Source organism: Mustela nigripes, chromosome 16 (assembly GCF_022355385.1).
Source record: "Mustela nigripes isolate SB6536 chromosome 16, MUSNIG.SB6536, whole genome shotgun sequence".
Lineage (NCBI taxonomy): Eukaryota > Metazoa > Chordata > Mammalia > Carnivora > Mustelidae > Mustela > Mustela nigripes.
The window spans coordinates 21517931-21544675 of record NC_081572.1 but is presented as its reverse complement, the minus strand read 5'-3'; the positions used below and the strand labels follow the sequence as shown (position 1 = coordinate 21544675).

At 49.9% G+C, this 26745-nt stretch overlaps 1 protein-coding gene and 1 non-coding gene across 5 annotated transcripts; both read right to left on the bottom strand.

Annotated features, from left to right (window-relative positions):
• Positions 1 to 901: 901 nt before the first annotated feature.
• On the bottom strand, positions 902 to 26438 carry MED24 (mediator complex subunit 24). 4 transcript variants are annotated; one of them, XM_059381034.1, is made up of 27 exons: positions 26385 to 26438; positions 25798 to 25983; positions 25627 to 25709; positions 14927 to 14965; positions 14502 to 14575; positions 13914 to 14146; positions 13712 to 13768; positions 12158 to 12269; positions 11850 to 12000; positions 11425 to 11538; positions 10832 to 10879; positions 10343 to 10425; positions 9990 to 10076; positions 9427 to 9538; positions 8800 to 8942; positions 8082 to 8119; positions 7509 to 7591; positions 6981 to 7159; positions 6765 to 6864; positions 6273 to 6448; positions 4104 to 4368; positions 3678 to 3859; positions 3431 to 3521; positions 3004 to 3103; positions 2049 to 2129; positions 1562 to 1710; positions 902 to 1404 (listed from the first exon to the last, which is right to left on the bottom strand). In XM_059381034.1, exons 2-27 carry the CDS (start codon positions 25925 to 25927, stop codon positions 1288 to 1290), a joined length of 3027 nt encoding a protein of 1008 aa, XP_059237017.1. In that variant the 5' UTR covers positions 25928 to 25983; positions 26385 to 26438; the 3' UTR covers positions 902 to 1287. The 4 variants fall into 4 exon arrangements, with proteins under 4 accessions (XP_059237017.1, XP_059237019.1, XP_059237018.1 ...); XM_059381036.1 differs by having other exon boundaries at positions 6987 to 7159; XM_059381035.1 differs by lacking the exon at positions 26385 to 26438 and adding an exon at positions 26319 to 26369.
• LOC132004640 (small nucleolar RNA SNORD124) lies at positions 7670 to 7773 on the bottom strand. The gene has a single exon (XR_009400594.1). It is a non-coding gene; the product is annotated as a small nucleolar RNA SNORD124 (small nucleolar RNA).
• Positions 26439 to 26745: the final 307 nt, after the last annotated feature.

Sequence of the window (26745 nt, the reverse complement as noted above, 5' to 3'; positions counted from 1 at the left end):
GGTCAGCACTCAAATTCCCAGCCCTGCACTTGTCTCCCTCAAGCTCTGCCTCTGATGGGGCGGGGAGCAACAGCAAGCTCAGGCCCGCCGCGCTCTCCCGCTGGTCTGGCCTCAGGGGCCGAGCCTGAGCTCCCAGGGACGGCAGACAGGTGTGGGCGAGAGAGAAGCAGAGCACGGAGAGCTGCTTCACACCACAGGCCAGAAGTATTCCTCTCCTTGTCCTCAGCCTAAGATGCACCAGTAGCTCCAGGGTGCCTCCACCAGACCCGGGAAAGTCCAGATGGCCCGCCGGTCTCCAGTCCAGCTCTCAAGGCTTCCCCTGAGCTCCTCAGGCCCTCCCACTTTCCCCCTCCATCTGGTTCCTTAGAGAGGAAGGTCTGGCTGAGAGGACCAGAATCCCCAGCTGCGTGGCTCAGAGCTGCCCACCCCCCCGGCCCCCCGCCCCATGGTTCTGAAGAAGCTGGGGCTTGGAGATGTGTGAAGACAAGCAAGGGTTAAACCGATTCTGCCCCTCATCGCCCAGTCCTCTTCTGGAGACAGGTCAGACTGGGCCAGTCAGGCTCTGAGTGGGGTTGGGTCTAGTGGGACAGTGTCAGGACAGCCTACCCTACCCCAGCACCAGCAGGGCCTTTTGCCAAAACCTCTCCCTCCCTTCTTGGAGTCAAGTCTGACTTTGGGGTGTGGGGGTAGGCGGCGCGTGCAGTGTTGAGCCCTTACTGCCTGGTGCGGGTCTGAGGAGGGGAAGTGCTTTCCCTGCTGAGTGGACAGACACAGGAACCTGAGCCCAGCCCTCCTCAGCCACAGGACCGAGCCTCTTCCTTGGCCAAGCACACGGCCTTCCAAAGAGAAGATGTTCCCTGCCTCCATGGGACTCAGGCACTCACACCACTTGGGACTCACACAGGGACCCACAAAGATCTTTATTTACAAATGAGCTGAGAGAAACTTCCCTCATGTGTTACAAAAATATAAATATACACACTCTGCACCTGCAAAGTTCCCAGAGGTACATCTACTGTCGGAAGGGGGAGGGGTGTGGAGTGCTGAGGGCCCTGGGCTAACAGCCAGGCTGCACACAGTCCTTAATGCTGGCAGCGGGCAGAGGAAATTATGAAAGAAACTGGGAGACGTCTTAGAGGTCAGATGTCAGGATAGGGGAATAATCTGGAAATGACATAGGGCTCTTACATCACGTGGATATGAGCAATGCTGTCTCATCTTTCCTCCCTCGTGAGGCGCCTGGGGCTGTGGTCCCCCACACGGCCCTTGTGGCCACCCCCCAGCCTGTCAGAGCGCAGCAATGGCCTTGGCAGCCACCTGGCGGCCCAGGGACAGACTGAGGTCCGTGATGGCCAGAACCACCTTGGGGCTGGACATGGCTGACACCTTCACCAGTTCCGATACCTGCCGCAGACAGACAAATGGCCGCTTGCAGGGGCTGCCTGCTGGGGGCCACCAGGTCCCGCGAGGAGGGAGGCCCTCCTACTCTGAGGGCTGCCCCCGCACCCAGGCCCCGCTAAGTCCTGCCGCCCCCACCTAAGCCTGGGGGTGAAGCACTCACGGTGGTGAAGGGCATGAACTGCAGGATGCTGCCTCGGCTGCCCTGCTCCAGGCAATCCACACACTCCTCCATGAACCACTGCACAAACTGAGTGTGCGGGCCCGCAGTCCGTGAGCCCAGGATGGACGAGATGAGCAGGAAGAGGTTGGCTGCGCAGAAGCAGAATGGGGGGAGAGGGAGCACTCCGTGAGAAGAGTCTGAGAAGACGTTAGGCTGGGAGGTGGTGGCACCGAAAAGTGAAAAGAAAGAAGCCCTTAGAGTGCCCCTCAAATTGGGGGTGGGGGGTCAAAAAGAGGAAGTGTGAAAGGAAAGCAAGCAGGGGTGGGGAGACGGAACCGACTGGAGCCTGGGGGCGACAGGAAGGCCAGTGGCTGGAGAGATGGAGGAACGAGACAGGGACACTAACGGGTGAAGGGGCACCAGGAGGTCCTCCTCTGGCTGGCAAGGCCTCAGCCCCCGGGGGGCCGGTGGGCAGTAGGGGACTCACCCAGGACTCGGTTCAGCGGGTCTCTCATGTTAACCGTGTGCAGCTGGGAGGCTGACAGGGAGCTGCTCATGGAGCGGTCGGCTGTGGGGTCAAGTGGAGGGAGCCTGAGGCAAAGGTCCCCTACCTTCAAAACCCACTTCCCAGGGGACGCCCTCACCCGTCAGGTGTGGAGGGTCAGCCCAGGGAAGGTCCCGGATCCAGAGTCACAGATCTCAGTGGGAGATGAGAGAGAACACTTGGTGAGCACTGCCAGGCGCCAATCTGTGGGCTACACACAGATCAGGCCGTGCAACCCTTACACCCCAACTTCATGGACAAAGAAACCGAGATCGGATTTGCTGAGTAATTAGCCAAAGGTCATAAGGTCTGTGGGTGCCAGACATAGCATCTCTCCTCTATTCAACTGCACAGCTGGCACTTTAATGCCTAAAAGGCCTCAGAGAAACTTCTAGACTCAAGAGAAATTTCTGGAAACAGGAAAAATTAAATGCCACAGAAGAAGCCCTTGGCAGGGAGAGGTAATGACAGCAAGAGGAGCCAGAGGTGCTCTTCAAGCAGGAAGAGTGGGAAGCAGTTCCAGCCCCCAGCCTCAGGGCCTGTTTCAGTGGAAGGAAGGCCAGAGCTGGTGAGTCAAAAGCACAGACTGTGCCCAAGGTAGTGAACTCACTTGTGGTGAGTAAAGGGGAGGGAAGGGACAATGGTGTGTCCGGGGTTGGGCTGTGGTCTGGACGGAAGAGCTTCGGTCTTTGGGGGGAGGTCCTCAGCAACCTCTCTAGCCTCTCCGCAGGCAGAAAACAGAGCAGTGGGGGGAGGGGGGGAAACGGGACAAACTCCCAGCGCACTGTCTCCAACCAGCAAAGATGCCGGCGGCCAGGTTCTATACCAAGCAGCTCTCCCAGGCGGGAGTGAGTTCCCAGGAAAGGAGGAGCCCACCCAGCCCAGTCTGCATGCTCACTGGGACTCGAGAGGATGTTGGCATCTTCCTCATTGGAGCTCAGCAGTCGCATCAGCTTTGAGGGCTGCATGTCATCCAAGGGGAAGAGACTGATATAATCCTGGAGAGCAAGAGAGGCACTATTACTGACGCCTACGCCCCCAAATCTCCCATTATCAGGGAAGAGAGCTGGAGCTCAGACGGAAGTGGGGAAGAGTCAGCTCCCCACAGGCCTCAGTGGGCATCTCCAGTAAGCCCAGCTTCCCCCACCCACCCACAACCCCAGTGAGAGACCCCCTCACACGGTCACCCCTGGAGATGCTCAGCCAGGGGAGCCCCAACACAGCCATCCAGGGGCGGGGCCGCTGCCTGGGAAGGAATCTCTGACCCCAAAGCCTCAGGAAATGTCTGTTGAGCACATGAACAAGTGAACGAAGGGGTCTCCTACCTCAATGTCTTCACGGTGTCTCTTCTTTTGGCGGGAGGACGCCTGTCCCTTATGGGAGGAATAGGAACTCAGGGCACACCAGACGGCTAGCCTGGCAAAGGGTTCCAGGGAAAGAGGGTCAAGTCAGAGGGCCCCAGAGAGGCCCTGGCAGACAGGGCGTCCCCACAGCCCAGCCTCCCTGGGCGGCCCGAGGTGAGGGGCAGCCAGCCGTGCGCCGTGGGGACCCAAGGCTCCGAGAGAACCCTACTTGGCCAGCGCAGTGCCGGGGGGGTCCATGAGGCTGTGCCACTTGGAGGAATCGGTGAGCAGCCCCGGCAGGATGTGGCCCAGCAGGACCAGGGTCACCTGCTGCATGTCCAGACAGAAGATAGAGTAGAGCAGCTCCACCGCCCGCAGCGTGTGCTCCTTCCGCGTCTCCTTCAGCAGCTCCTGGACGGCAGGGCGGGGCGATTCAGGAGCTGAGGGCTCCTGCCACGGGCTTCCCGGGGCTCCATCCCTCACTCTGAACAGCCTCTGGCCAGCGCTCCCAGAGCAGGCGGCTCCCCTCAGAGTCCAGGAGCTCCAAGACCGAGCCCCGCGGACCAGGCTAGGGGTATTTTCTCAGTTGTCTCCCTGAGTCTGAGGAGATCCACCCCCCAGCCTGGGTCCGGGTGGGGGTCTGGCCCCTAGGTACCTTAATGAGGTTGTTGCAGAACCAGTAGACACCTCCCATGTGCAGCAGGGTGTCAAAGATGTGGATGGAGCGGCTGTCCACCCACCCCTTCTCCAGCACCTTGGCGAATATGTCCGTCAGCACCTCCTTGATGGGTCGCTTGGGGGGCAGCAGGTTCCAGTAGGGCATTGTGTCCACACCCGTGGACGGGAACTTGATCTGGGTGGCCGTCTGCTGCAGCACGTCAGCACACATGTGCTCCAGAATCGAGCTCATGATCACCACCCTAGGGGATGGGGACAGAACCTGCTGTTCGGGTTCAGGCCCCATCAGGTTCAAGAGTGCAGCAAACACCCAGGTCAGACCTTTCCCAGGACTCGAATTACGGAAATTTTCCTGGGGAATTAACCCCGTTCTTCACAGAGGGAGGAAACAAAAGGAAGTCACAAGACCCTAGCAGACGTGACCCTACCAGTCCTGCTTCTGGTAGGCCTCTCACCTGCTGGGCACAAAGCCTAAGCCGAGGTAGCAATTTGCTCTCCTCCCCTAGGTTACTTCAACGATATGTTCATATTTTCTCTCTCACTGTCTCCAACTTCCCCCCATTCCCCAGACCTGAGCCCTGCCAATCCCTGGACGTAAATAAATATAATCACTTCCCTCTGGGCTGAGTGCTAGGGGGGGTCCCCGCCCAGCCCTGGCCTCTTCCCAAAGTAAACTGTTACTTCCAGGACAGGGGCCCAAGGGCTGCCCCACAAGACTCTTCCCGGCCTTTGATAGCTGGGCAAATATAAAGCGTATATCCAGGAATTTTCTCATGAGCAGTCTTTGACGGAGTTAGCACTCAGATCCGGGTGTGAGTGCTCACTGTTCCTGGAACGCTGGGTGGCTCTGGGAAAGCTGCTGTGACTTTCAGTGCCAGTTTTCCCACCTGCACGAGTACCCCCAGATTCCCCACTATTCCTCACCCCGGGAGGAGTCAGGGAGCTTAGCACGGGTTCTGTCATAGCCAACCCTCCATTACTTGTGGGAAGAAGGATTTGAGGGAAGAAGGGAGAAGGAGGTGAGGAAAAAGGTCACAGCCTCACAGACCCTCTCCAACCATATCTCAGCACAATGGGCCCCCTTCTCCCCTCTAAGGCACCTCGATGGCTACCCAATGCGTCCTCTGGCCTAGCTCACTGGTCGCGCGCATGCCCACTGCATGGCAGCGCTATTCACAGCAGCCGAGAGGGAGAAACCACCCAAGTGTCCATCCACCGAGGAATGGATAATGCGGCACATATGTACAACGGAGTATTATTCTGAAGGGGATTCTGACCCAGGTTATGACATGGATGAATCCTGGGAACATCACGCGAAGTGAAACACACCAGGCACAGCAAGACAAACACTATAGGATTCCACTTGTGTGGGCTACCTAAAGCAATCAAATTCACAGAAGCAGAAAGCAGAATGGTGGTTACCAGAAGCTAAGGGAGGGGGAAAAAAACGGGTGAGTTGTTACTTAATAGGTACAAAGTCTCAGATTTACAAGATGAAAAGGTTCTGGAGATCTGTTTCACAATGAAGTGAACACCTCATGCCTCTGAACTATATCCTGAACTAAGATAGTAAATGCTATGTATTTTTTTTTTTTAACCAGAATTTAAAAAAGAAAATTAATGGACGGGGGAACGAACCAATACCATTGAACTCAACATAGATGAAGCCGCCAGGGAGGTCTGCCAAGCCTCTGAAAAGCCAAGGCAGCAAAATGTCACAAAGGAGAGGCAGGTGGGAGGATGACCGGGGAGGGGGTGGTGGTGGTGGTGGTGATTAGGCCCCTGGGTCATAGCTCTACGGATGGGCTCCTAGTGCCTAGACCAAGCCACAGCGGAGACAACCACTTTGTTCTCCTGGTAAGCTAGTTCTTTGGAACTTGGGCTCTCTGAAGACCGGAATCATAGCAATTCGGGGTCTGTGCTTCTGGGACATAGCAGGTGTTGGGTCATAAACATTCCTGGCACAGAGACACACACTCAGTGTCGCCGAGTCAGTGCACGAACATGGAAATGAGACTGCGAGTGAGTGAGCAAGAGGCCCGTTTGGGGACATTAAGAACAGAGGGAGATACTGGCTACTGGAGGTGCTGCCTTCTCACGGCAGATCGACAATGGTCCAGGAGGGAGGGCATGAGGGGCTACTGACCTCTCATTGTAGAACTGCAGCGTGTTCTCACTGTACAGTGGCCCTGCCAGCTGGCGGATCATCTGCAGCGACTTCTCGCGCTCATCCAGCCCCAGCATCCGCACATGGGCCACAAGCCAAGCCACAGCACACACTGCCAGACTGCACACCTTCCCCTTGATGTTATCTGTGATTTTCTGGGGGAGGGGAAGGAGTGACTGAGGCCACTATCGCCCCCTCCCTGACCATCACTTTCCCTGGCCTCCGTGGGCAGCTAAGTTTAGCAGGTGGAGTCCTGGACCACATCCCCCACCTATTCTCACCACAAATATGCTCTTCCCCAAGTTACCTGGGTGGGAGGGAGTAGCTAAGCCTATGATTACAAGAAGATCAACATCCAAGCATGAGCTCCTAGATTAAAGGGTCTTCTTGTTCTTATAAAGTATACCAAGCTACCGAACACTGGCTCTGTGTTTCAGGGAAGAGAGAAGGCTGCTGGAAAGGTGGGGCTACCTGGATGGATTCGAAGGCCAGCACCCCATTCTCCCAGGCATTGAGGATCTCCAAGATGGCTGCTGAAATGCTGAGACAGGCTTCGTGCCACTTCATCTGCCTATGAGGGGGTGGGGGTGGGAGAAAGTTCACCATGGGGGAGTGTGGGATGGGCTGAGGGAGAAGGTCTTAGCCTGCCCCCACCACCACCCTTGGAGCGGGCACCGGGCCACTGACACCAACTTCATCTCCGAGGAGTTGTTGAGCAAGGCCACCAAGGACTCCACTTTGGTGGAGTCAGGCCAGAAGCAGGGGTGGTCAGGGTTCAGGATTTTGCCCTCCTCGGGCATGCAAGTCTGCATCCACGTCTCAAAGAACGGCACCTGTGCTCCTGTGCTTGACTCGGACAGAATCACCTAGGAAAGGAAGGAGCGTCAGCAGCCAATGCCCTGGTGCCTCAGTTTCCTGTCCCATTGCCTTTACTTTCCAGCCTGAAGAACTAAAGACAAACTGGTCAAAGGGAGAAAGACAGGGGCTATGCTGCCACCTAGTGGTGAGTGTGGATGTGACCCATGGGGCACCCATGGACCTGCCCGGCGGTGGGAGCACCTGCCGGCGGTGGGGGCACCTGCGTTCTACAGCCAGACTAAGTAGCTTGGGAGACCGCGGTGGGGGTGTGTGCATCAAGTTATTGGTCATTTCCTTCCCCTTCTTCCCACCCCTAATCCTGGTACCCCTAAACCTGAGTGGTCTCCTCTCACTCACCTCTGAACCATAGGTCTGAGCCACGTGGCACAACATGAGGAAGGAGATGTCGAAGAGCAAGGCGCGAACGGAGGCTGCTTTGGCTATGGAGAACAAGAAGGCTGACCCCACAGCCCCGAACACGGCCCAGAGCCCTGGTCTGAATCGGGAGGGGATCAGGATTTGCCTCAAGGAAGGTCAGTGACCAAGTGGCTCCTTCAAAGCTCTGAAGCTCAGAATCCTTTTCTTGAGTTGCAATTAGAACATCATCCCTTCCTTGGAATCAAAGACTCCTGATACCCAACTTCTTCCCGGTAGCCAACCAAATCATAAAGGGGGAGGGCAAGAGACAGAGGTGGTTTGGGAAGAATCCTTTTCCTAGCATTCCCCTCTTTCAAGGCTCCCCAAAAGCTTCAGTCAGTCATTACTTGGGAATCTTGCATGATACCACTACACCAGCGGCGCTAGTCAGTCATTACTTGGGAGAGAAAACAGCCTCCCAGGAGAAGCAATGGCCCTTCTGCCCTCCCCTGTTCTCTCTCCCCACCACCCCTCCCACAGTGCTGAGTCTAGGGGTGCACAGAGCTGACTTACCGAGTTCTTCATTGCCGTGTGTTGTGAATTCATTCAAACTGGGGAAAGAAAAGAGGTCACAGCTAGCAGGGCAAGAGGTCAGGGGGCTATACCTGTCCAGAAAGGCAGTCACTAGAGTCTGAATTAAAGGTTAAACTTAAAAAGCACACCACCGCTACCCAGAAAAAAACAGTTTTTAAAAGATTTCCAAGGCAGGGCGCCTGGCTGGCTCGGTCAGTAGAGTATATTACTCTTGGTCTCAGGGCTATGAGTTTGAGCCCCATGATGGGTGTAGATATTACTTTAAAATCTTTAAAAAACATATATATATATATATATATATATATATATATATATATATATACACACACACACACATTCCAAGACCCAGAGAAAGGCTCACTGGATGGAACAAAGTTCTTTATATCAAATTCCAGGTCAAACAAAAAAGTCAACAGTGTTTAAGAGCCCCTTATTAACAACTGGGCGCACCCAAATCCCTCCATATCCATCATTCAATGCCTCTCATCTCATTAAACACCTCCACTTCATGCTCAGCTGCAAAGAAAAAAGGGCTTGACATCCAGGGACCTGGCCCTTCCCCCAGCGTCTCCAAGTGGGATCCTCTGGTTTGGTCTGGGCATCTCCAGGGAGACCCAGACCTCAATGCCTTGCCCCATTCTGCTACCTCCCCCTTCAGGCCTGCCTCCCTGACGCTGGCCAGGGCTGACTTCCTTACTTGATGAATTTCCGGGCGAAGGATTTAAGCTTCCCAGTGGCGGCGGCAGCGGCCAGCAGCAGATCCAGACTCTTCCCAGACAGCATGTGGCCCAGGACTCCTAGCAGGCCCTCTGGGGACTTGGAGTGGTCTGCATCCATCGTCTGGGGACACGACAGGAAATCAAGTCCTGAAGAGCAACTGAAGACCTCCCCAGATACAGCCTAACCGCAGCTTCCCTCTCTGCACGTCTCCATTAAATGGCATACCACAACCTGCAATTCATTCCACATCTTTCTGACTCCAATCCGGAAAACAATTCCATCAATCTATCCTCGCTCTCTGATCCATCCTTCGTAATTAAACTGTGATCGCGGCAGTGAGAGTGGGGAGGGTGAGAGTCTCCACTGCTTCTGCGGGAGCAGGTGAAAGGCCCTACCACAGGACCTGCCTTCCAAGTAATGCTCAACAAATATGAGTTTTCAATGGCGGCTTCCTTGCCTTGCCTGTTTCTCTACTTCCAAAGTAACCTCATACAAAAGCCAGAAGACAAAGAGCTCTATGGCCTCGATTTATTTCTCTGGAAGTAGAGCCAAAAGAGGAAAAAAGGAAGAGATGAGCCTGGAGGCAAGGGAAGGGCACACGCACCTTGAGGATATTTGTGACAGTGGGCTCTGCCCGGAGGATGAGCCCAGGATTGGGCTGGATGTTGGCATTTTCTCCTGATTTCAGCTGGGGTGCATGCTCCCGGTCTGCTGCGCTGTGGCCACGAGCCATTGGCCAAGAGAAGAGAAAAGACACAGAGATTAGTTCCTGACGTGCTCCCTGGTCCAGCTCCAGAAGCAGAGGCCAGGGAGGAAGGGTGGGGCACACGGCAGAACCTCGGGGTTGGGGTGATGTTTATGAAAGCACACCCACTCTTCCCACTGCTTCAGTCTGTCACTGATCATTACCTCAATTTTGAAAGTCCACTTGAGATTAAAAGAAGATTTAGGATTTTTACTTTGCTCACAAAAGAGGGTGGGAATTCAAGGGTAGCACCCAAGGGTGCAGAACCCTGGTGGGCAGAAACCAGTGTCTGCTGCTCCTGGTAACCCTAGGCCTGGCCCCAGGCACCTGGACAGGGGGGGAAGGCACCCAGTGGTCCACACTGGACGTGAGGAAAGGAGGGCAAGCGGTGCCTCAGCCAGCCCAAGGGAGCTCACGCTTACCGCTTGGCCATGAGGTTGGTCACACTGGCTTCAGACAGAAGCCCCTGCTTGCTACATTCTTGGAGTAGGAATTTTGTACAGTCACAGCTGTGAGGGAAAAAGATAATGAGGGGTCGGGGCACACGGCAGGGATTCCTGAGGAGTGGGACAATAGGCCCCTACATGGTGTCCTCCCTCCTTCAGGACAGAAGAATGCTTTGAGTGCCTGAGGGATGGGAGACGGGCTGCTGCCTCCTGCCCCTGCCAAGGGGAATGAACCAGGGGCCCGTCCGCTGAGGGCCGTCTAGCACAGAGGAGCAGGGGGAGAGCCCAGAGCACCTTCCAGTAGGAGCGGGTGAGCAGGGGAGTCGTACTTGCAGCGCTGGTCAGCTTTGTCCAGCAAGGGTGTGAGCTTCAGTAGGAACTCGAAAGCACAGCTGACGTCCTCGGTAAAGTCCTGCAAAGAGCCAGGAGTGACCATCTGGCTTCTAGGCCCTCCGCTCCACCCACAGCTTGTGATGCAGGCTCACGGGGACACCCCGCTGGATATAAAGTGCGACAAGCCGGTCACAGCCACCACCAGCTTGCAGTGACAGGACGGGGAGGAGTGTAGAGGACCAGTGCTCTACGCTGGCCCTGGGCACCCAGGGCACCTCACACCCCGTGTGGCCTGGCCGCCTCCATGTGGAGAGCAGGGGCGCGTATGGACGCACGCAGATGCTCAGGCGCGCTCATGCCTCCAGCCTGCCCCTGGGTGCAAGACACCAATCAGACCCTTCCCTTGACCCCGTTTCTCCCGTGCCCTCGTGGAAAGAAGGATTCACCAACTCCCACGCCCCCCTCATCTCATTTCTCCAACTTACCTTGTCCCCGTGACAGTATTTCTTTAACTTCACCAACACCTGTGGGATCTAGAGAGTGAGGCAAGAGAAGAAACAGGAAGATCGATTTCTTCTTTTTCCCCCAGAACCGAAGGCATCCCCTCCATCTCCCTGCTCTGAGCAAAGACAGGAAGGAACCCTTCCACCCCAGAAAGGACAGCACTCTGGGGCCAAATCAGAAAGCTGGCAGGCCTCCAAGTGTCCGGTGCCTGATGCCTACAGGCGAAAGGGACCCCTCACTTCTGCTGGTTCCACAAGCAATCGCCATAAGCCCTGGGAACCCTGATTCAAGGACCGGGGCCACTTCTCTTGGCCCATAACTGCCCTGTGCCAGTCTGGCTGATGACAGAGCTAAACGGCACCTGTGTGCTCAGAGATGGCAGGCGCCTGCCAAGTCGGCTAAATATAGCTCTGGGACTTTCAGAGAAAAGACTCGATGGGAACTTGCGCTGGGGACCTGGCAGGTGGCGGACAATGCCAGTGGGGAGAAATGCAGGACGAAGATCCTGGGTGTCGCTGCTTTTCCTGAGAACCATTTCTAGACTGGGCGCTCTGTTGCCCCACGTCCCAGGTACCTTGAGGAAGGTGAAAGCTGTCCACTTGAGCTCCTCTGTACCCTCGGGAGACTCGATGAGCCCCACGAAGCAAGCCTTCCAGATTTCCAGGACAAAAAGTGGGGTGGGAATATGCTGTGGGATGATGCGAGAGTGAAGCCTAAGAGGGCGCCCATCCCCCTTCATCTTCTGAAGGCCCCAGGGTGGGGGCAAGGTGGGGGCTGGTCAGGCGAGCTCAGAGGCCATGCAGGACAGGTGCTGCCCCACTCCAGGGTGAGGAGTAAGGATGTCATGTGAAATGCTAGCAACATGCACAACAGGGATGTGCTTTCCGCCGTGAGTCAGGAGAAACCCCCTTTCTCCTAGGAAGTACCAGAAGACTCCTCTCCACAGCCCCACGTAGCCAGCCCACCATGTGGACAGAGCAGCAGCTCTGGGCCGCCCACCTGCATGCGCTTCACCATCATCAGCTGTTCCACCAGGGGCTGTGTCTCGCCTGTCAGGTTCATGGTGCCCTCGAGCAGGACCACCGCATGGACTGTGGGGTAGCCCGTCTTGTGCAGCTGCTCCGAGTGTACAGCCAGCATCGTGGGGATGCTGAAGGGAACAGATACACAGGGCACAGTGTAGGGAGCCAGGAAGAGACAGAGGGTAGGTGAGAGCAGAGGGGTGGAGGCCAGGGGCCACAACTCCCCACCCACACCCTGGGCCTTTCCTCTCTCCCTCCACCCTGAAGAGCCTGGAAGCCCGGTACCTCCTAATAAGCGTGCCACATTGCTCAGCCTGGCTCCGGAGCTGGGGGTTGCTGAGACTGGCCAGGATCTCCCCAAGCTTCAAGAGAGAATGCTCAATGGCAGTCCAGGAGGCTGGTGGAGGAAAGGCAGACCCACGATGGGAAACAGAGGAGAGGAAGACACTGGCCCTGAGCTCTTCAACTTTGGCCCCACTGGGCCCTCAAAACCACATACGGAGGCTTCCCCTGAGGATGACATGGAGGCCAGGGGCCTGAGGGCAGCATGCACTGTTTCTAGAAGGGGGGTGAGCACCAACAGTGAATACCCTAGAAACCATCCCCAGAGGCCTGCCTTCTAGCGGGGGATGCAAGCAGCCGAACTGAGAGCCTAGGTACAGCCTAACATAGGCAGTGGCAGAGAGAGGCACAGTGGGGTTCCAGTGGCTGGAAAAGGAGGTGGCCCCAAATCGCATCAGGGGTGGCCACCCTTGCAAGTGGGCCCCACTTTCTACTGCCGTTGAGCTAGATCCCTCACCAGCCCTCCTGGGCTACCCCCTGCCTCGTCCTGCCGAGGCCTCTGCTCTCACTGCCCAGCCCCTCTGCAGGTGCCCCCGCCTGGGCCAGCACCATCTCTCAAACTCACTCTCCTCAAGCCTTTGGTCAAGCCCAGATCCTTCTGACAACTCACCCAGCTGGTCCAACCCACTGACCTCTCCTCCCAAATGCTTGAGCTCATGGTCTATACTGCATTAATTCACACTTAATTATGTGTCACTTGTCCTAGTTACAACTCCAGAGGGTCAAATGATGGATACTGGCACCAACTAGCCCGTTAGCCTCCATGTGGCATGGGGAAACAAAAAGATAAGACCTGAGATCCATTAAAATTAAGTTAAATATTCATTCACTTTTCAAGCCACTAAACATTTATCAAGGGCTCAAGATAGGTAAGACACTGTCAACACAGCCCGTTTTCATGGAGGGGTCATCTCCCTGAACTTTCTGACAGGCAACAAAACACACTTTGAGAACCAACAAATATATAAATCCTAATAATAAATTCTCTAAACGGGTCCTGAAGATCTGGGTGTGACCCACTCTAGCATTCTTGTTACTGGAGAATAAGAGATCCTTAGGTGGTCTCAAGCCACTACAAGACTGTGGCCTTGGGCCCCACATCCAGAAACACCAAAGTCTCCCCTCCCACCAGGTGATCTGTCTCCTTTCAGGCTCTGGAGGGTTCCATTATTTCACATCTGCGCTTGAGTCAAGAGGTGCATGATCCAACAGGCCTGAGAGCAGACAGGTACCATGTTTAAAGGGCCATGTTAGGCAACACTCGAACACAAGAGTCATGTGCTTTCAGATGAGTAGTGTGGAGACAAACACAAGGATGGATGGTGTGCTTCTCTCGTCCTCTAATTTCTTCCGTATATTACATACTGGCCTTGCTCCCCACTAGCATGTATGCTTGTTGAGGGCAGGGACCCTGCCACATGCTCCTTTGGTAGCCCCCCACCCCCCGCCCCCAGCACCTGGCACAGTGCTGGGCATACAATAATGCTCAGTAAATACCTGTTGGTTGATTGGCTCGGGTGCCACCCTGCCCAAGTCCCTGGGATGTATGCAATGCTTATGGGGAGAAAAAAAAGGAAGTGGGATGATTTCAGATCCTCCTGGAAAGAAGTGGGATGGCATCCTGCCTCTCCCCTCTCAATTAAAGAACCAGCTATGGGAACAGTGGCAGGTGGGGCTCAGGGGAACCAAGGGGACATACAGGCCTCCTCTAGTTTGGCGATGTGGAGCAGGGCCCGATTCTTGGTGCTGCTGAGGGTCTTCTCCAGGCGCAGCAGGCACATGGCAAGCTGCTTCTCCCCCGCTGCTGGAGTGCCAGCCTCCAGCCCCTCTCGGAGCCGCTCCGCAGAGGCTGCAGTGCAGCGCAGCAGCCAGTGGAGGGCGCTGAGAAGGGCCCGGCACAGCCCGATGCACTCCTCGGCTTTGCCATGACAGCTACCGGGAAAGGATGCAAAATCTGTCTTGGCTCCAAAGGCTGAAATATGACCCACACCAATGTTCCCCAGAGTGCCTGGCACACCCCTACTAGGGAAGAGAGCTGGGAAGCTAGCAAAGTTCTAGGGAAGACAGCCCTGTAGGCATCCACTGGACAAGATTTCAAATGAGCCGCTCCAAAGAAAGAAAAGGCCTTTTGTCCTAGGGCATTAAGTAGAAAAGGAGCAGGATGGGTGGGTGCGGACGGGCAAGTGGGAAGAAGTGCGAGACCCCATCAAGCTGGTGTCAGTCTGTGGGCTAGGAACTTCTCCCTGACACTAAGATAATGCTGGAAGATTCTGAGCCCGGCCGTTACCTCAGTCGGTCACAAAACATGTCCATGATATCCAGCAAAGCCTGGACACACAAGTCCCGGGAAAAGTCATCAAACTGTGGAAAGAACAGCAACAATGCTACAGAACATCTCAGTCAACCCTGGTCTCACACATGAGGCAGATGGCATATTCAGGATGCCTGCTCCTCTATCCTCCAACCTCAGGTTTCAGACTCAGCATTCTTTCAACATCAGAAAGCGACTCCTAATTGCCAGCCCCCACTTCCCGGGATCCCCCTCCCTCCAATGGAACGCGGCAATGCCAGCTAGAGGCACCATGTGCTGCCAGTCCAGTCTGAGCTCGCACCATGTGCTGCCAGTCCAGTCAAGGAGGCGGGGTCCCTTCTGGGACTACCATCTCTCCGCCTCCTGCCCTCCACCTAGCTCGTGAGTGGCTGCGGTCATACCTTACTGATAGCTGTGAGGACAGAGGAGTAGGACACCATCTAGAGGGAAAGAAGAAAGATGAAGTTCAGACTACGGTCACACAGCTGACAGGATCGAATACTGACACTTATTAAAGTTTCTGCAGCTCTCAAAAACCTCAACTCCTTCAAGAGGCCTTCCTCAACCCACCGAAAAAGAGGCACTGTCCCTATTCCTGCTTCTATCAGATTCACATCATCAGCATACGCCCACTGAGAAAATGAGGGTGGGCACTCAAAGGTGCCAAGTTCCATGTTCCCAGGCCATTAACTGTCCACTATATAGAAGGTTCAAGTGACTGCTAGTAAGCAGAAGAACGGACAAGAATGCAGTTATGTTATTTTACTCCTACAAGTTCTATAAATGATACTTTTATTTGGACAAGAAATGGAGACGAACAAACATCCCCTGCAATGAACAGGTAGCACCTAGACCCTGAAAAAGGGAATTTCATTCTACACACTCTTAACTGGTTCTCTAGGACTTATTGTCCAGGACTCCTCCAGGACACCTTCTCTGATCAATCCCAACCCCCCACCCAAAGCTGAAATTCTCTCCCGTGTGCTCCAAGTAACCCCCTTATACCCATTATGCCACAGTGGGTACCTATGGCACCCACCAAACTAGGAGCTCCTTGAGGACAAGGATGCTTTTACTCAGTGACCACGATGGACTTGCTGAAAATGTCTGTAGAATGAGTAAGGAAAGACACATCCCGGATCAGCATTTCTCGAAGTAGCTTCCAAGGTTGCACTGTTCGATAGGGAAGCCATTAGCCACATGTGGCTGTTTAAATTTAAATTAAATAAAACTGAAAATGCAGTTCCTTAGTCAGATTAGCCACATCACCAGTGCTCAACAGGTACATGTGGCTCGTGGTGACTGGACTGGCTGGCAAGATATTGACTGTTTCTGTGATTGTAGCAACTTCTACTGCGTGATGGTATTCTGAAGATTCCCCAAGATATTACAAAATCTTAACACACACACACACACACACAGAGCTTCTGTGTGATATGAATTCTGAGAAACCGTAAAATAAATAAAGTTTTCTTTACTATAGGGTATCTCTAAATCATAATACGAATGTATACAGTGAGAATCTCTAAGATAAATGGAGGCAAAGTAAGCAATACTTCCCAAGCTTATTTGACCAAACGAAATCCTACCTGAACTGCGAGCTCCCTGGGAACAGAAATAGAGGTGAATTTCTATCTGTTTCTCTAGAACCTAGCCTGGGCCTAGCACATAGTAGGTCTTCAGCAAGTCTTTATTGCTTTGATGGATTGATGAATTAGATTGATGAATTCTCAGAACTAGCATTCTGAAAAAAATTGTACTTTAAAAATACATCTCTTTTATTAAAACCTCTTCATCACCATCATAAGAATGGAGATGTAGTTCAAAAGAAATAACTAATGTGTCCTGAATGAAATAAAACCTACAGAAAGTCTTCTGCCACTTTTTAAAAAATAGCTACAGCATGCTGATAAAATAGGAATAATACTTTAGAAAGTAGTTACATTTATATACTCAACATCAGTGGCAAAATACACCAAAACAAAAAAGCAGAATACAATGATAGAAACTGTCAGGAAAATCACCAGCCTCGTGGGTTGTCTTCCCTAGAGGAATAGAGATTTCCAAAAATTTAAGGAGAAAGTGAAGTCAGCCTCAATGGCCTTAGTATGGTGAATTTCGCATGCATGGCAATGCCTTCTGTGTACAATTTCTCCATCATATGAACAGAGTGCTCTCTGTTCAGACACCTTTAACTACTATTCTCGAACAAACAAGAACAAAACACACACAGGACTTAAATATACAATTAGTGTTCAGCGCTGCTCTCAGTAAGATGTTCTGTGAAGCCATAGCTGGTGTCTGATGGTGATCAAGAAAGTTGGGAGCCTGCCTGGGCAGGATGACCATAACGTTCCAGGCAGAGTGTTTGTTTATTTATAACTGATGTCCCCATAGCAAGAGCTTGGCAGGGAACTGAACCTTGTTGGATACCAACCTGAAGGGGGAGCTGGATGTTCCCTCTGAAACTGACCCCAAACTACAAGAGAACCACCCCCTACCCCAATTCTGTATGTTCTGAGGGACGCTGTATTTTCTAATGTATTTATGGTCTCCAAATTCAGAATTTCGTCCTGTAAGTTTGTGCTAACAGTATCAATAAAGCACAGCTACTCTTGAGACCTAAAAATCCTTTCCACACGGTGAACTCTAAACTGTTTCCCACAGCAGGACTGAACCTATTTCACGCTTAATATATCTATCAAAATAGGAGTTCTCAGCTACCATCAGCCCCTGTGTGGCCCACTGCGCACCTGGCTAGCCCAGACGGACCTGGGGCTCCCTCCTCTCCTCTGCTCGATATTCCACACCCCCAACTACTCCTAAGTGCCCTCCATGTGCACAGCAATGGACCAAAGAGCCTCTTAACTCTGAAGGAAGAAGCAGTGCCTAATTCTGCATAGCATTTTACAAGTATGGAAGCTCCCGCATGGGCATTTACTTCCGTTCTTCCGCCTTGCTCTCTCCCTCTTGCCTTCCCATGGGTGTTTACACATCTCAAGAGTCTTCCACCTTTTAAAGAACTTCCCGCAAGACACCCCCGCCCTCCACTTCCAATTAACCACCACGCTCTCTCTGCTGCTCTCAGAGACATGCATTCTGAGCACTGGTCTCTATCTTCCTGCCTTCTGTTCACAACTCTGCCCACTCCAGTCACTTGTGTCCCTACCTCTGCAGGCATCTCCTCAGGAAGCTCATCAACAAACTGCTTGTTAAGCCCCACTGGTACTTCTCAGTTCCGATCTCATGGACCTCTCCGCAGCACCCAACACCAGGGAACACTTCCGCCTTCTTCACAGTCCTCTCCTCCCTTGGCTACCCTCGATACCACTCTCTCTTACTCTTCTTCCCACCTGAATGCCCTCTTCTTTGCAGACCTGTATGAGGAATCCTTTCCCTGCATGTGACTGGTTCCTCGGGGATTTGGTTTGGGTCTTTTTTTTTTTTTTTGCTCACTCCCCACCCTCTCTGGGGACTCTCGTCCACGCCCACAGCTTCAATCACCATCTGCAGTTGACAACTCTGAAATTAACAATGCCAGTCTAGGCCTCTTCTTCTAAGTTCCGGATATGTATGTTCAACTACCTACCAAGTGTCTTCTCTTTGGTAGCTCACACAGGCACCTTATTTAATAAGGCCAAAATCAGGGGCACCTGGGTGGCTCAGTTGGTTGTGTGTCCGACTCTTGATTTCAGTTCAGATCATGATCTCACGGCCATGGGACTTGGCCCTCACTGGGCTCCATGCTCAGCTGGGAGTCTGCTTGAGATTCTCTCTACTTCTCCCTCTGCCCCTCCCCCTGCTCGTGTTCTAGCTCTCTCTCTAAAATAAATAAATCTTTAAAACTACATGTTTAAAAAAAAAAGAACACTATTTAAAAGAAAAAAAAAAGGCCAGGGGCACCTGAGTGGTGCAGCTGGTTGAGTGTCTGACTCTTGGTTTCAGCTCAGATCATGATCTCAGCCCTATGTCAGGCTCCACGCTGAGTGTGGAGTCAGTTTGGAACTTTCTCTCCCTCTCTCTCTCTGCTCCTCCCCACCATGCTTGCTCACTCTCTCAAATACATAAATAAATCTTAAAAAAAAAAAAAAAAAAAAAACACCAAACAGCCAAAATCAATGTCCTCTCCACCCATCAGCTGTACCCCAACTCTAACAATGGCCCTACTCTTCTATTGTGTCCTTATGATCCCATCAGCCATGATCTCATCCTCTCTCTCATGCCCCTCATCACCAAACCCTCTCGTTTGCCACCTCCCGGATGGTTCTTGAATTTATCTTCTTCTTTGCTGCCACTTCCTGTGCTTGTGCTAATATCATCTTTTACCTGAATTACTGCAACAGCCTAAATCAGGGATTGGAAAACCATGGCTCACAAGCCAAACTGGACCCATTATCTTTTTTGTAAATAAAGTTTCATCAGGGGATGCCTGGGTGGCTCAGTCCGTCAAGCATCTGCCTTCCACTCAGGTCATGATTCTGGTCCTAGGACTGAGGCCCATGTTGGACTCCTTGCTTAGTGAGCAGTCTGCTTCTCCCCTCCTTCTTCCCCTCCCCCTGCTTCTCTCTCTCTCTCTCTCTTTCTCTCACTTACTTTCAATCTCTCAAATAAATAAAATCTTTAAAAATAATAATAAAGTTTCATCAGAACACAGGCATGTCCATTTACTTATATACTATCTATATCTGCTTTCAAACTATAATGACAGAATAATAGTGACAGAAACCACATGGCCTGCAAAGTGGAAAGTATTTACTATCTAATCCTTGGCAAAAAAAGAAGGGAAAAAAAAGCCTGGGGTTCGAGGCTGGCTCAGTAGAAGAGCATGTGACTCTTCATCTCAGAGTCATGAGTCTGAGCCCCAGGATGGTGTAGAGATGACTTAAACAAATAAATAAACTTAAAAAATATACATATGCTGGGGCGTCTGGGTGGCTCAGTGGGTTAAGCCTCTGCGTTCGGCTCAGGTCATGATCTCAGGGTCCTGGGATGGAGCCCCGCATCGGGCTCTCTGCTCGGCAGGGAACCTGCTTCCCCCCTCTCTCTGCCTGCCTCTCTGCCTACTTGTGATCTCTGTCTGTCAAATAAATAATAAATAAAATCTTAAAAAAAATAGTAAGTGCAGCAAAAAAATAAAAAATATACATATGCCTGGTGAAATGGTCTCCCTACCTTCTGTCTCACCTCCAACTCATTACTTTTTTTATTTCTTTATAAAGAATCTTTTTTTTTTTTAAGATTTTATTTATTTGACAGACAGAGATCACAAGTAGGTGAAGAGGCAGGCAGAGAGAAAGAGGAGGAAGCAGGCTCCCCACAGAGCAAAGAGCCTGATGCAGGGCTTGATCCCAGGAGCCCACGAGCCCCTCTCCAACTCGTTCTTAAAACTACCACCAGAGTGATCACCAAAGTGATCTTTCTAAAATTAATCCCAAATTCCCCAAATCCATAGAGTCAAGGAAATCTCCATCAAAATACAATTGGAGGGGCGCCTGGGTGGCTCAGTGGGTTAAAGCCTCTGCCTTCAGCTCAGGTCACGGTCCCAGAGTCCTGGGATCGAGCCCCGAATCAAGCTCTCTGCTCAGCAGGGAGCCTGCTTCCCTTCCTCTCCCTCTGCCTGCTTCTCTGCCTACTTGTGATCTCTGTCAAATAAGTAAATAAATAAGTGATCTTAAAAAAAATACAATTGGATTTTTAAAAAATAATTTAACAAGTTGATTTTAAAATTTGGAAAATGTGTGAAAACAGTCAAGACATTTTTGAAAAATAAAACAACTAAGCAAAGACTTACCTAACCAGACATCAAACATACTGTAAAGGTTTAGTAATAAAACAATAAAGTACTAGTGCAAGCAGAGACAAATATATCAATGAACTAAACTAAAATATCAAGAAATAGACCTTTGTCTGTAAGAGAATTTAGGATATGGATGAATGGCCTATTCAATAAAGGCAGTTGAGCCAACTGTCCATCTGTTTGGAGAAATAAATAAATTTGGATCTCTTCCTCACACCACAATAAATTCTAAGTGGATCAAACAAAATAAATACACAAAATAAAAGTGAAGTGTTGGCAGAAATAGGAGAAGAACATATTTTGATCCTTGGAGCAGGGAAGCCTTTAAGCAAGAGAAAGCCATATAGGCAAAATGGTTAAAACTGTTAAAACTGTTACAACAAAAATATTAAAAATTTCTGCCTGCTAAGAAAGTAAAAGCAGGTGTGCCTAGGTGGCTCAGTAGGTTAAGCGTCTGCCTTTGGCTCAGGTCATGATCACAGGGTCCTGGGATCCAACCCTGAGTGTCAGGCTCAGCAGGGAGTCTGCTTCTCCCTCTCCCTCTGCCTGCCACTTCCCCTGCTTGCGTGTGTGCGCTCTCGCTCTCTCTCTCTCTCTCTCTCTCTGTCAAATGAATTAAATCTTTTTAAAAACAAAAAAAAAATGAAAACCAAAAAGTTAAAAAAAAAGTGATAGAAAATTTCACAGATAAGGATTACAAGATCAATTATATTAAGACACTTAAAAGTCAGTAAGAATTCTTCTTGGGGTGATAAAAATGTTCTCAATTGCCTATGGTAGTAGTTGCATAACTCTGAAAATACTACAAATCAGTAAATTGTATACTTTAAATGGGTAAATTGTATAGTATGTGATTTATATCTCAATAAAGCTTTTACAATAAAAAAAAAAGAAAGAAAAATGGGCAACTGATACGTGTAAGCCATTCCCAGAGATATACAGAGAGCCAATAAACATATTAAAAAAATGCTCAACATCACAGTTATGGAAATACAAATTATAATGTGATGTAATTTTTTGCTTTCTGGAAAGGAATTTTTAAAAATTCTATCCAACATTAGAAAGGTGTTGAGAAACACTGTCAAACACCATGGACGGGGGATGCCTGGGTGGCTCAGTCGGTTAAGTGTCTGCCTTTGGCTCAGGTCATGATCCCAGAGTCCTGGGATCGAGTTCTGCATCGGGCTCCCTGCTCGATGGTGAGCCTGTTTCTCTCTCTCCCTCTGCCTGCCTCTCTGCCTACTTGTGCTCTCTCTCGGTGTGTCAAATAAATAAATAAAATCTTTAAAAAAACAAAAAAAAAACCCACTATGGATGGGGTATAAACTAATACCATCCTTCCTAGAGGGCAAATTGCCGGATGTACTATAATTGAATATGGGGGATTTTTTTTCTTTTCCTTCCTTCCTTCCTTTCTTTTTAGAGAAGGAAGAAGGGAGGAGGGAAGGGCAGAGGGAGAAGGAGAGAGAATCTTAAGCAGGCTCCACACCCAGCATGGAGCCTGACTCAGGGCACAATCTCACAAACCTGAGATCATGACGTGGGCCAAAACTGAATCAGATGCTTAACTGACTGAGCCACCCAGGCACCCTGAATATGTGGGAATTCTTTAAACTAGCAATTCCATTTCTAGATATCTATCCTAGGGAAACAGTCCCAGAAGTGTAGACAAGTAAGTATAAGAATGTTCAATGAGGGGTGCCTGGGTGATTAGGTCAGTTAAATGTCTGATTTGGGCCAGGTCATGTTCTCAGGGTCCTGGGACTGAATTCCAAATCAGGAATCCCCGCTCAAGCAGGAAGTCTGTCCCTCTGCCCCTCCCCACCCTCGCTCATGCTCTCTCTCTCCCCCTCTCTCAAATAAATAAATAAAATATTTTTTAAAAAAAGAAAGTTCAATGAAACAATGAGTATAACAGTAAAAAATTAAAAACCTGTATTACAGTACACACAAAACATTATGCAGCAGTAAAAGAATAATGTAGATGAGTATGTGCTCACATGGAAAGCATACATAAGCTAAGAGGAAAAAGGAAGTACAAGAACTACATGCTGCCTGAGGGTTACTACTCAGCAATCTAAAAAGAATGAACTGATGACATGCACAGCCACATAGATAAAACGTTTATTTTTTGGGACGCCTGGGTGGCTCAGGCGTTTAAGTCACTGCCTTCAGCTCAGGTCATGATCTCAGGATCCTGGGATCGGGCCCCACATCGGGCTCTCTGTTCAGCGGGGAACCTGCTTCCTCCCCTCCCTCTCTGCCTGCCTCTCTGCCTACTCGTGATCTCTCTGTCAAATACATAAACGAAATCTTAAAAAAAAAAAAATTTTTAAGACGTATTTATTTATTTATTTATTTGAGCGAGAGAGAATGAAAGCACAGAGGGGAGGGGCTGAAAGAGAGATGGTCCCAAGCAGACTCTGCACTGAACAGAGAGCCTGACGCGGGGCTCCATCTCACAACCCTGAGACCATGACCTGGGCCAAAACCAAGAGTCAGATGCCCAACCGACTGCGCCACCCAGGTGCCCCTCAAAGACATTTATGGAAAACAAAAGAAGACAGAGTATAGAGTGTTTGCTATACAGTTCCATTTCAGTGAGTTCCAAATATAAACAAGACTAATCTACAGTGACAGAAAACATTTAGTGGTTGTAGGAGGATGGGATAGAAAAGGGCACATGAGAACTTTCTGGGAAAACAGAAATGTTCTGTATCTTATTTTGAATGTTAGTGACATGGGTATATACAATTGCTAAAACTCAGTGAATTCGTCTTAAGATCTGCATTTTTTTTTTAAGATTTTATTTATTTATTTGACAGACAGAGATCACAAGTAGGCAGAGAGGCAGGCAGAGAGAGAGAGGAGGAAGCAGGCTCCCCGCTGAGCAGAGAGCCCGATGCAAGGCTCAATCCCAGGACCCCGGGATCATGACCTGAGCTGAAGGCAGAGGCTTTAGCCCACTGAGCCACCCAGGCGCCTCTGCATTTTTGTTACATGTTAAACAGCTATACACACACACATACACACACACAAATGCTACCACACCATTCCTCCACTTACAACTCTTTAAATGATTACTCGTCACCCTAGGATAAAGTCCAAACTCTATAGCATCACCCATAGGTCCTTTATCACCCACAAGCCTCCCTATCTCTCTATAAACCAGTCTCCTTCTTAAAGTGCTAGCCCAGCAGTTCTTAAAATATGGTCCAGGAACCCCTGGAATCTATGAAGTTAAAACTATTTTTTAAATACTGCTAAGATGTGGGGTGCCTGGGTGGCTCAGTGGGTTAAGCCTCTGCCTTTGGCTCAGGTCATGGTCTGAGGGTCCTGGGATCAAGCCCTGCATCAGGCTCTCTGCTCAGCAGGGAGCCTGCTTCCCCCTCTCTCTGCCTGCCTCTCTGTCTACTTGTGATCTTTCTTTCTCTGTCAAATAAATAAATAAAATCTTAAATAAATAAATTATTATTATTATTATTTTAATTTATTTGTCATAGAGAGAGAGGGCAAGTGAGCCCACAAGTAGGCAGAGCATCAGGCAGAGGTGGAGAGAGAAGCAGGCTCCCTGCCGAGCAAGAAGCCCAATGCGGGACTCGATCCCAGGACCCTGGGATCATGACCTGAGCCAAAGACAGTGGCTTAACCAATTAGGCCACCCAGGCATCCCTCGTTTGCCTTTTCTACTCTCATTCTCCCACAACAGTATGTGGAATGTCCCAGAGGCTCCATGACATGTGAATCATATAATTAAATGCGTCAACAATTGGAATATCTGTGTTACTCAGTAACAGATATGTTCCACATGACCAATTCATGACATTATAAAATTACACATAAGTAAAAGATCTGTTCAAGGTGCAAGAAAGAGACCAATGGATTTTAATGTAACAGAGTATAAGATATAAGAAGTTCATTGAGTGGAGCCTGGTGACTCCTGATCTCAGGGTCGTGAGTTCAAGCCCCATGTTGGATGTAGAGCTTACTTAAAAATCAATTAATTAATTTTTTTAAGTTCATTGATATGGTTTCACATCACCTGTTGAATTTAGTGTGTCAATGAATATCCATTTATTTTGAAAAGCTTATTAACATTCTCTGCCCCTGGGGCACCTGGGTGGCTCACTGGGTTAAAGCCTCTGCCTTCAGCTCAGGTCATGATCTCAAGGTCCTGGGATTAAGCCCCGCATCCGGCTCTCTGCTCAACAGGGAGCCTGCTTCCCTTCCTCTCTCTCTGCCTGCCTCTCTGCCTGCTTGTGATCTCTGTCAGTCAAATAAATAAAATCTTAAAAAAAAAAACAAAAACTGCCCTTTTCAAACTAAATATCTGATATCTGAGGACAGATTTTTCTTCATACAATTTAGCCAAAATAACCTACTGCAACAATTGAATGCAGAAGTGATAGGAGAATTCAGCTGTCTTCTATTAAACCATTAAAGAGATTAGCAAAAACGTAAAACGATGCTACTTTCCTCACTAGCTTTTTTGTTTTGGAAAATATGGTTTTCACTAAAAGGCTATTTATATTAACATGTAATATAACAGGCTTTATTTAATAGACTTTGCTTTTTGTTACTTTTAAGTAAGTTCATAAATATTTTTTAAATTTCTCAGTTTTCATTTCTAAAATAGTAAATATGGATACATGAAATACATATAAACAAAAGCTTTGTGGGAGTCTCAATAGTTTTTAAGAGCATAAAAGGATGCTGAGACCAAAACTACTGCTCTAGCCAGACAAATTTTCGGTTCCTAAACAACATGCGATTTTTGCCTCCCAGACTTTAACATAAGCTTTTCTTTCTGCTTTTCACCAATCTGCTTGGCTAATTCCTATTAACCATAAGTTCTTAGTTTAAACAACACTTTCTCCAGAAAGCCTTCCCTGATTGCTCACTGAATTCCATGCCTCTCTCACATACTCTCCTAATACTGTCCTACCCTACATCATAAACCCATCCTGTGACTGATTGCTTATTTTCATGTCTGTTTTTCCCCACTAAATTCCTTGTGGACTGGGATCAGGTCTTGTTCTCCAAGGGCCTACACCACTGACACGTTCATGAATATTTAAGTTAATGTATATATCCCCAGGGCCTACACTACTGACACGTTCATGAATATTTAAGTTAATGTAACATTCATCACAACCAATGAAATATTATTATTTTCACAAGACAACTGAAGCTCAGAGAAGTGATGTGTTCAAACAAATTCACCTAGAAAGTGTAAGCTGACAAGTGTACTCCAAGTCTTTTACCTTGAAATCCTCACTCTCTGGAATAGATGGGGCAGTTTACCTGGGAACTAATGGCATACTTCAGGTAGGACAGGATGAGAGGATTGGGGGAGGGTCCAATCATGGCCTGCTCCAGTAGTGCTTCTGCAAAGGGAATAACAAAGCAAGACTGAGTGGTTACAGCTTTTCTGGGTTTAGCCCTCCCAGCCTTCCTTCCTACTTCAGTTGAGACCTGCTAGGTTGAGAATGTCCCAGGTGGCTCCTTTAGGAAAGAATTTCTTCATGTTGATTGCCCACTGGTAGTCACTCCATCGCTCCTTCCAGGCTTGCAAAATGGCTTGCTTCAAGTTCACTACCTTCATGATTTCACGCTGAGAAGGGGCCGGTGGCAGTCAGCTCTGCGTTGGAAGAAACTGAGCTAAGAGAAGGAGAGAGGGGATTCTGAATTAAAGAACTGGGGAGGGCCGAGCTGAATCAAACGGATATAGGAGGATTTAAGGGAGGTAGAGTAATTAGAAAGAAAAAATGAGAAAGAGGATAAGAAAGAAATTCTATCAGGTTCCTTCCTCCTGAATCATCCTTCCTTCAACTGGAGCACTAAGAAAAGGGTGTCCAAGGGGCTTAAAGAGTGAAGACAGAGGATGGCAAGGGGTTAAGCCCATTCCGATTGTCTAATTACGCCCTTAGCTCTGGCTGCGTCCTCAGACCATACCACCCCAAATCGAGAGTTTTTTCTCTAGTTCTTCCACCTACCCCAACCTTGAAAGTATAATCCCCTATTTCCTTTTCATCCACCACCTCCCCAATTTCAAAGCCTACCGTACAAGATAGGTCTAGAGCCTAGGTATCGCCATCTTGGCACTTTTCAAAGAGCTTAACTTCTATTGGCTGGGAGTAAAAATCACGAGCCAATAATAATGCAGCAAGAGATAGGTCGCTCCGCGATGTCTTCTGGGAATTGTAGTTCCTTGGACGGGGCTAGCGAGGGCGCTAAGGGACTAAGGTATCCCGCCCACATTGTTTTTCTGCTTTAGAGAAGGACATGTATAAACTGAAGCATCAGAGACTCAGGGGGCGGAGGGAGCGGAGAGCTCTTGAAAGACCGTTCTCAAGCAAGCGTCGCCCAAAGACGTCACTATTGACCAGGCATTTAAATGATATTCTGACCCCCTTCCTTTAC

Bases quoted from the DNA above. Each gene is read 5' to 3' on its own strand.
- MED24 (XM_059381034.1), bottom strand. From the start codon at position 25,927: ATGAAGGTAGTGAACTTGAAGCAAGCCATTTTGCAAGCCTGGAAGGAG. The intron at 11,539-11,849 runs GTGGGCGGCCCA...ATCATCCCACAG, and splicing joins TGATGGTGAAGCGCATGCAG to CATATTCCCACCCCACTTTT. The intron at 10,426-10,831 runs GTAAGTTGGAGA...GGCTCTTTGCAG, and splicing joins AATACTGTCACGGGGACAAG to GACTTTACCGAGGACGTCAG.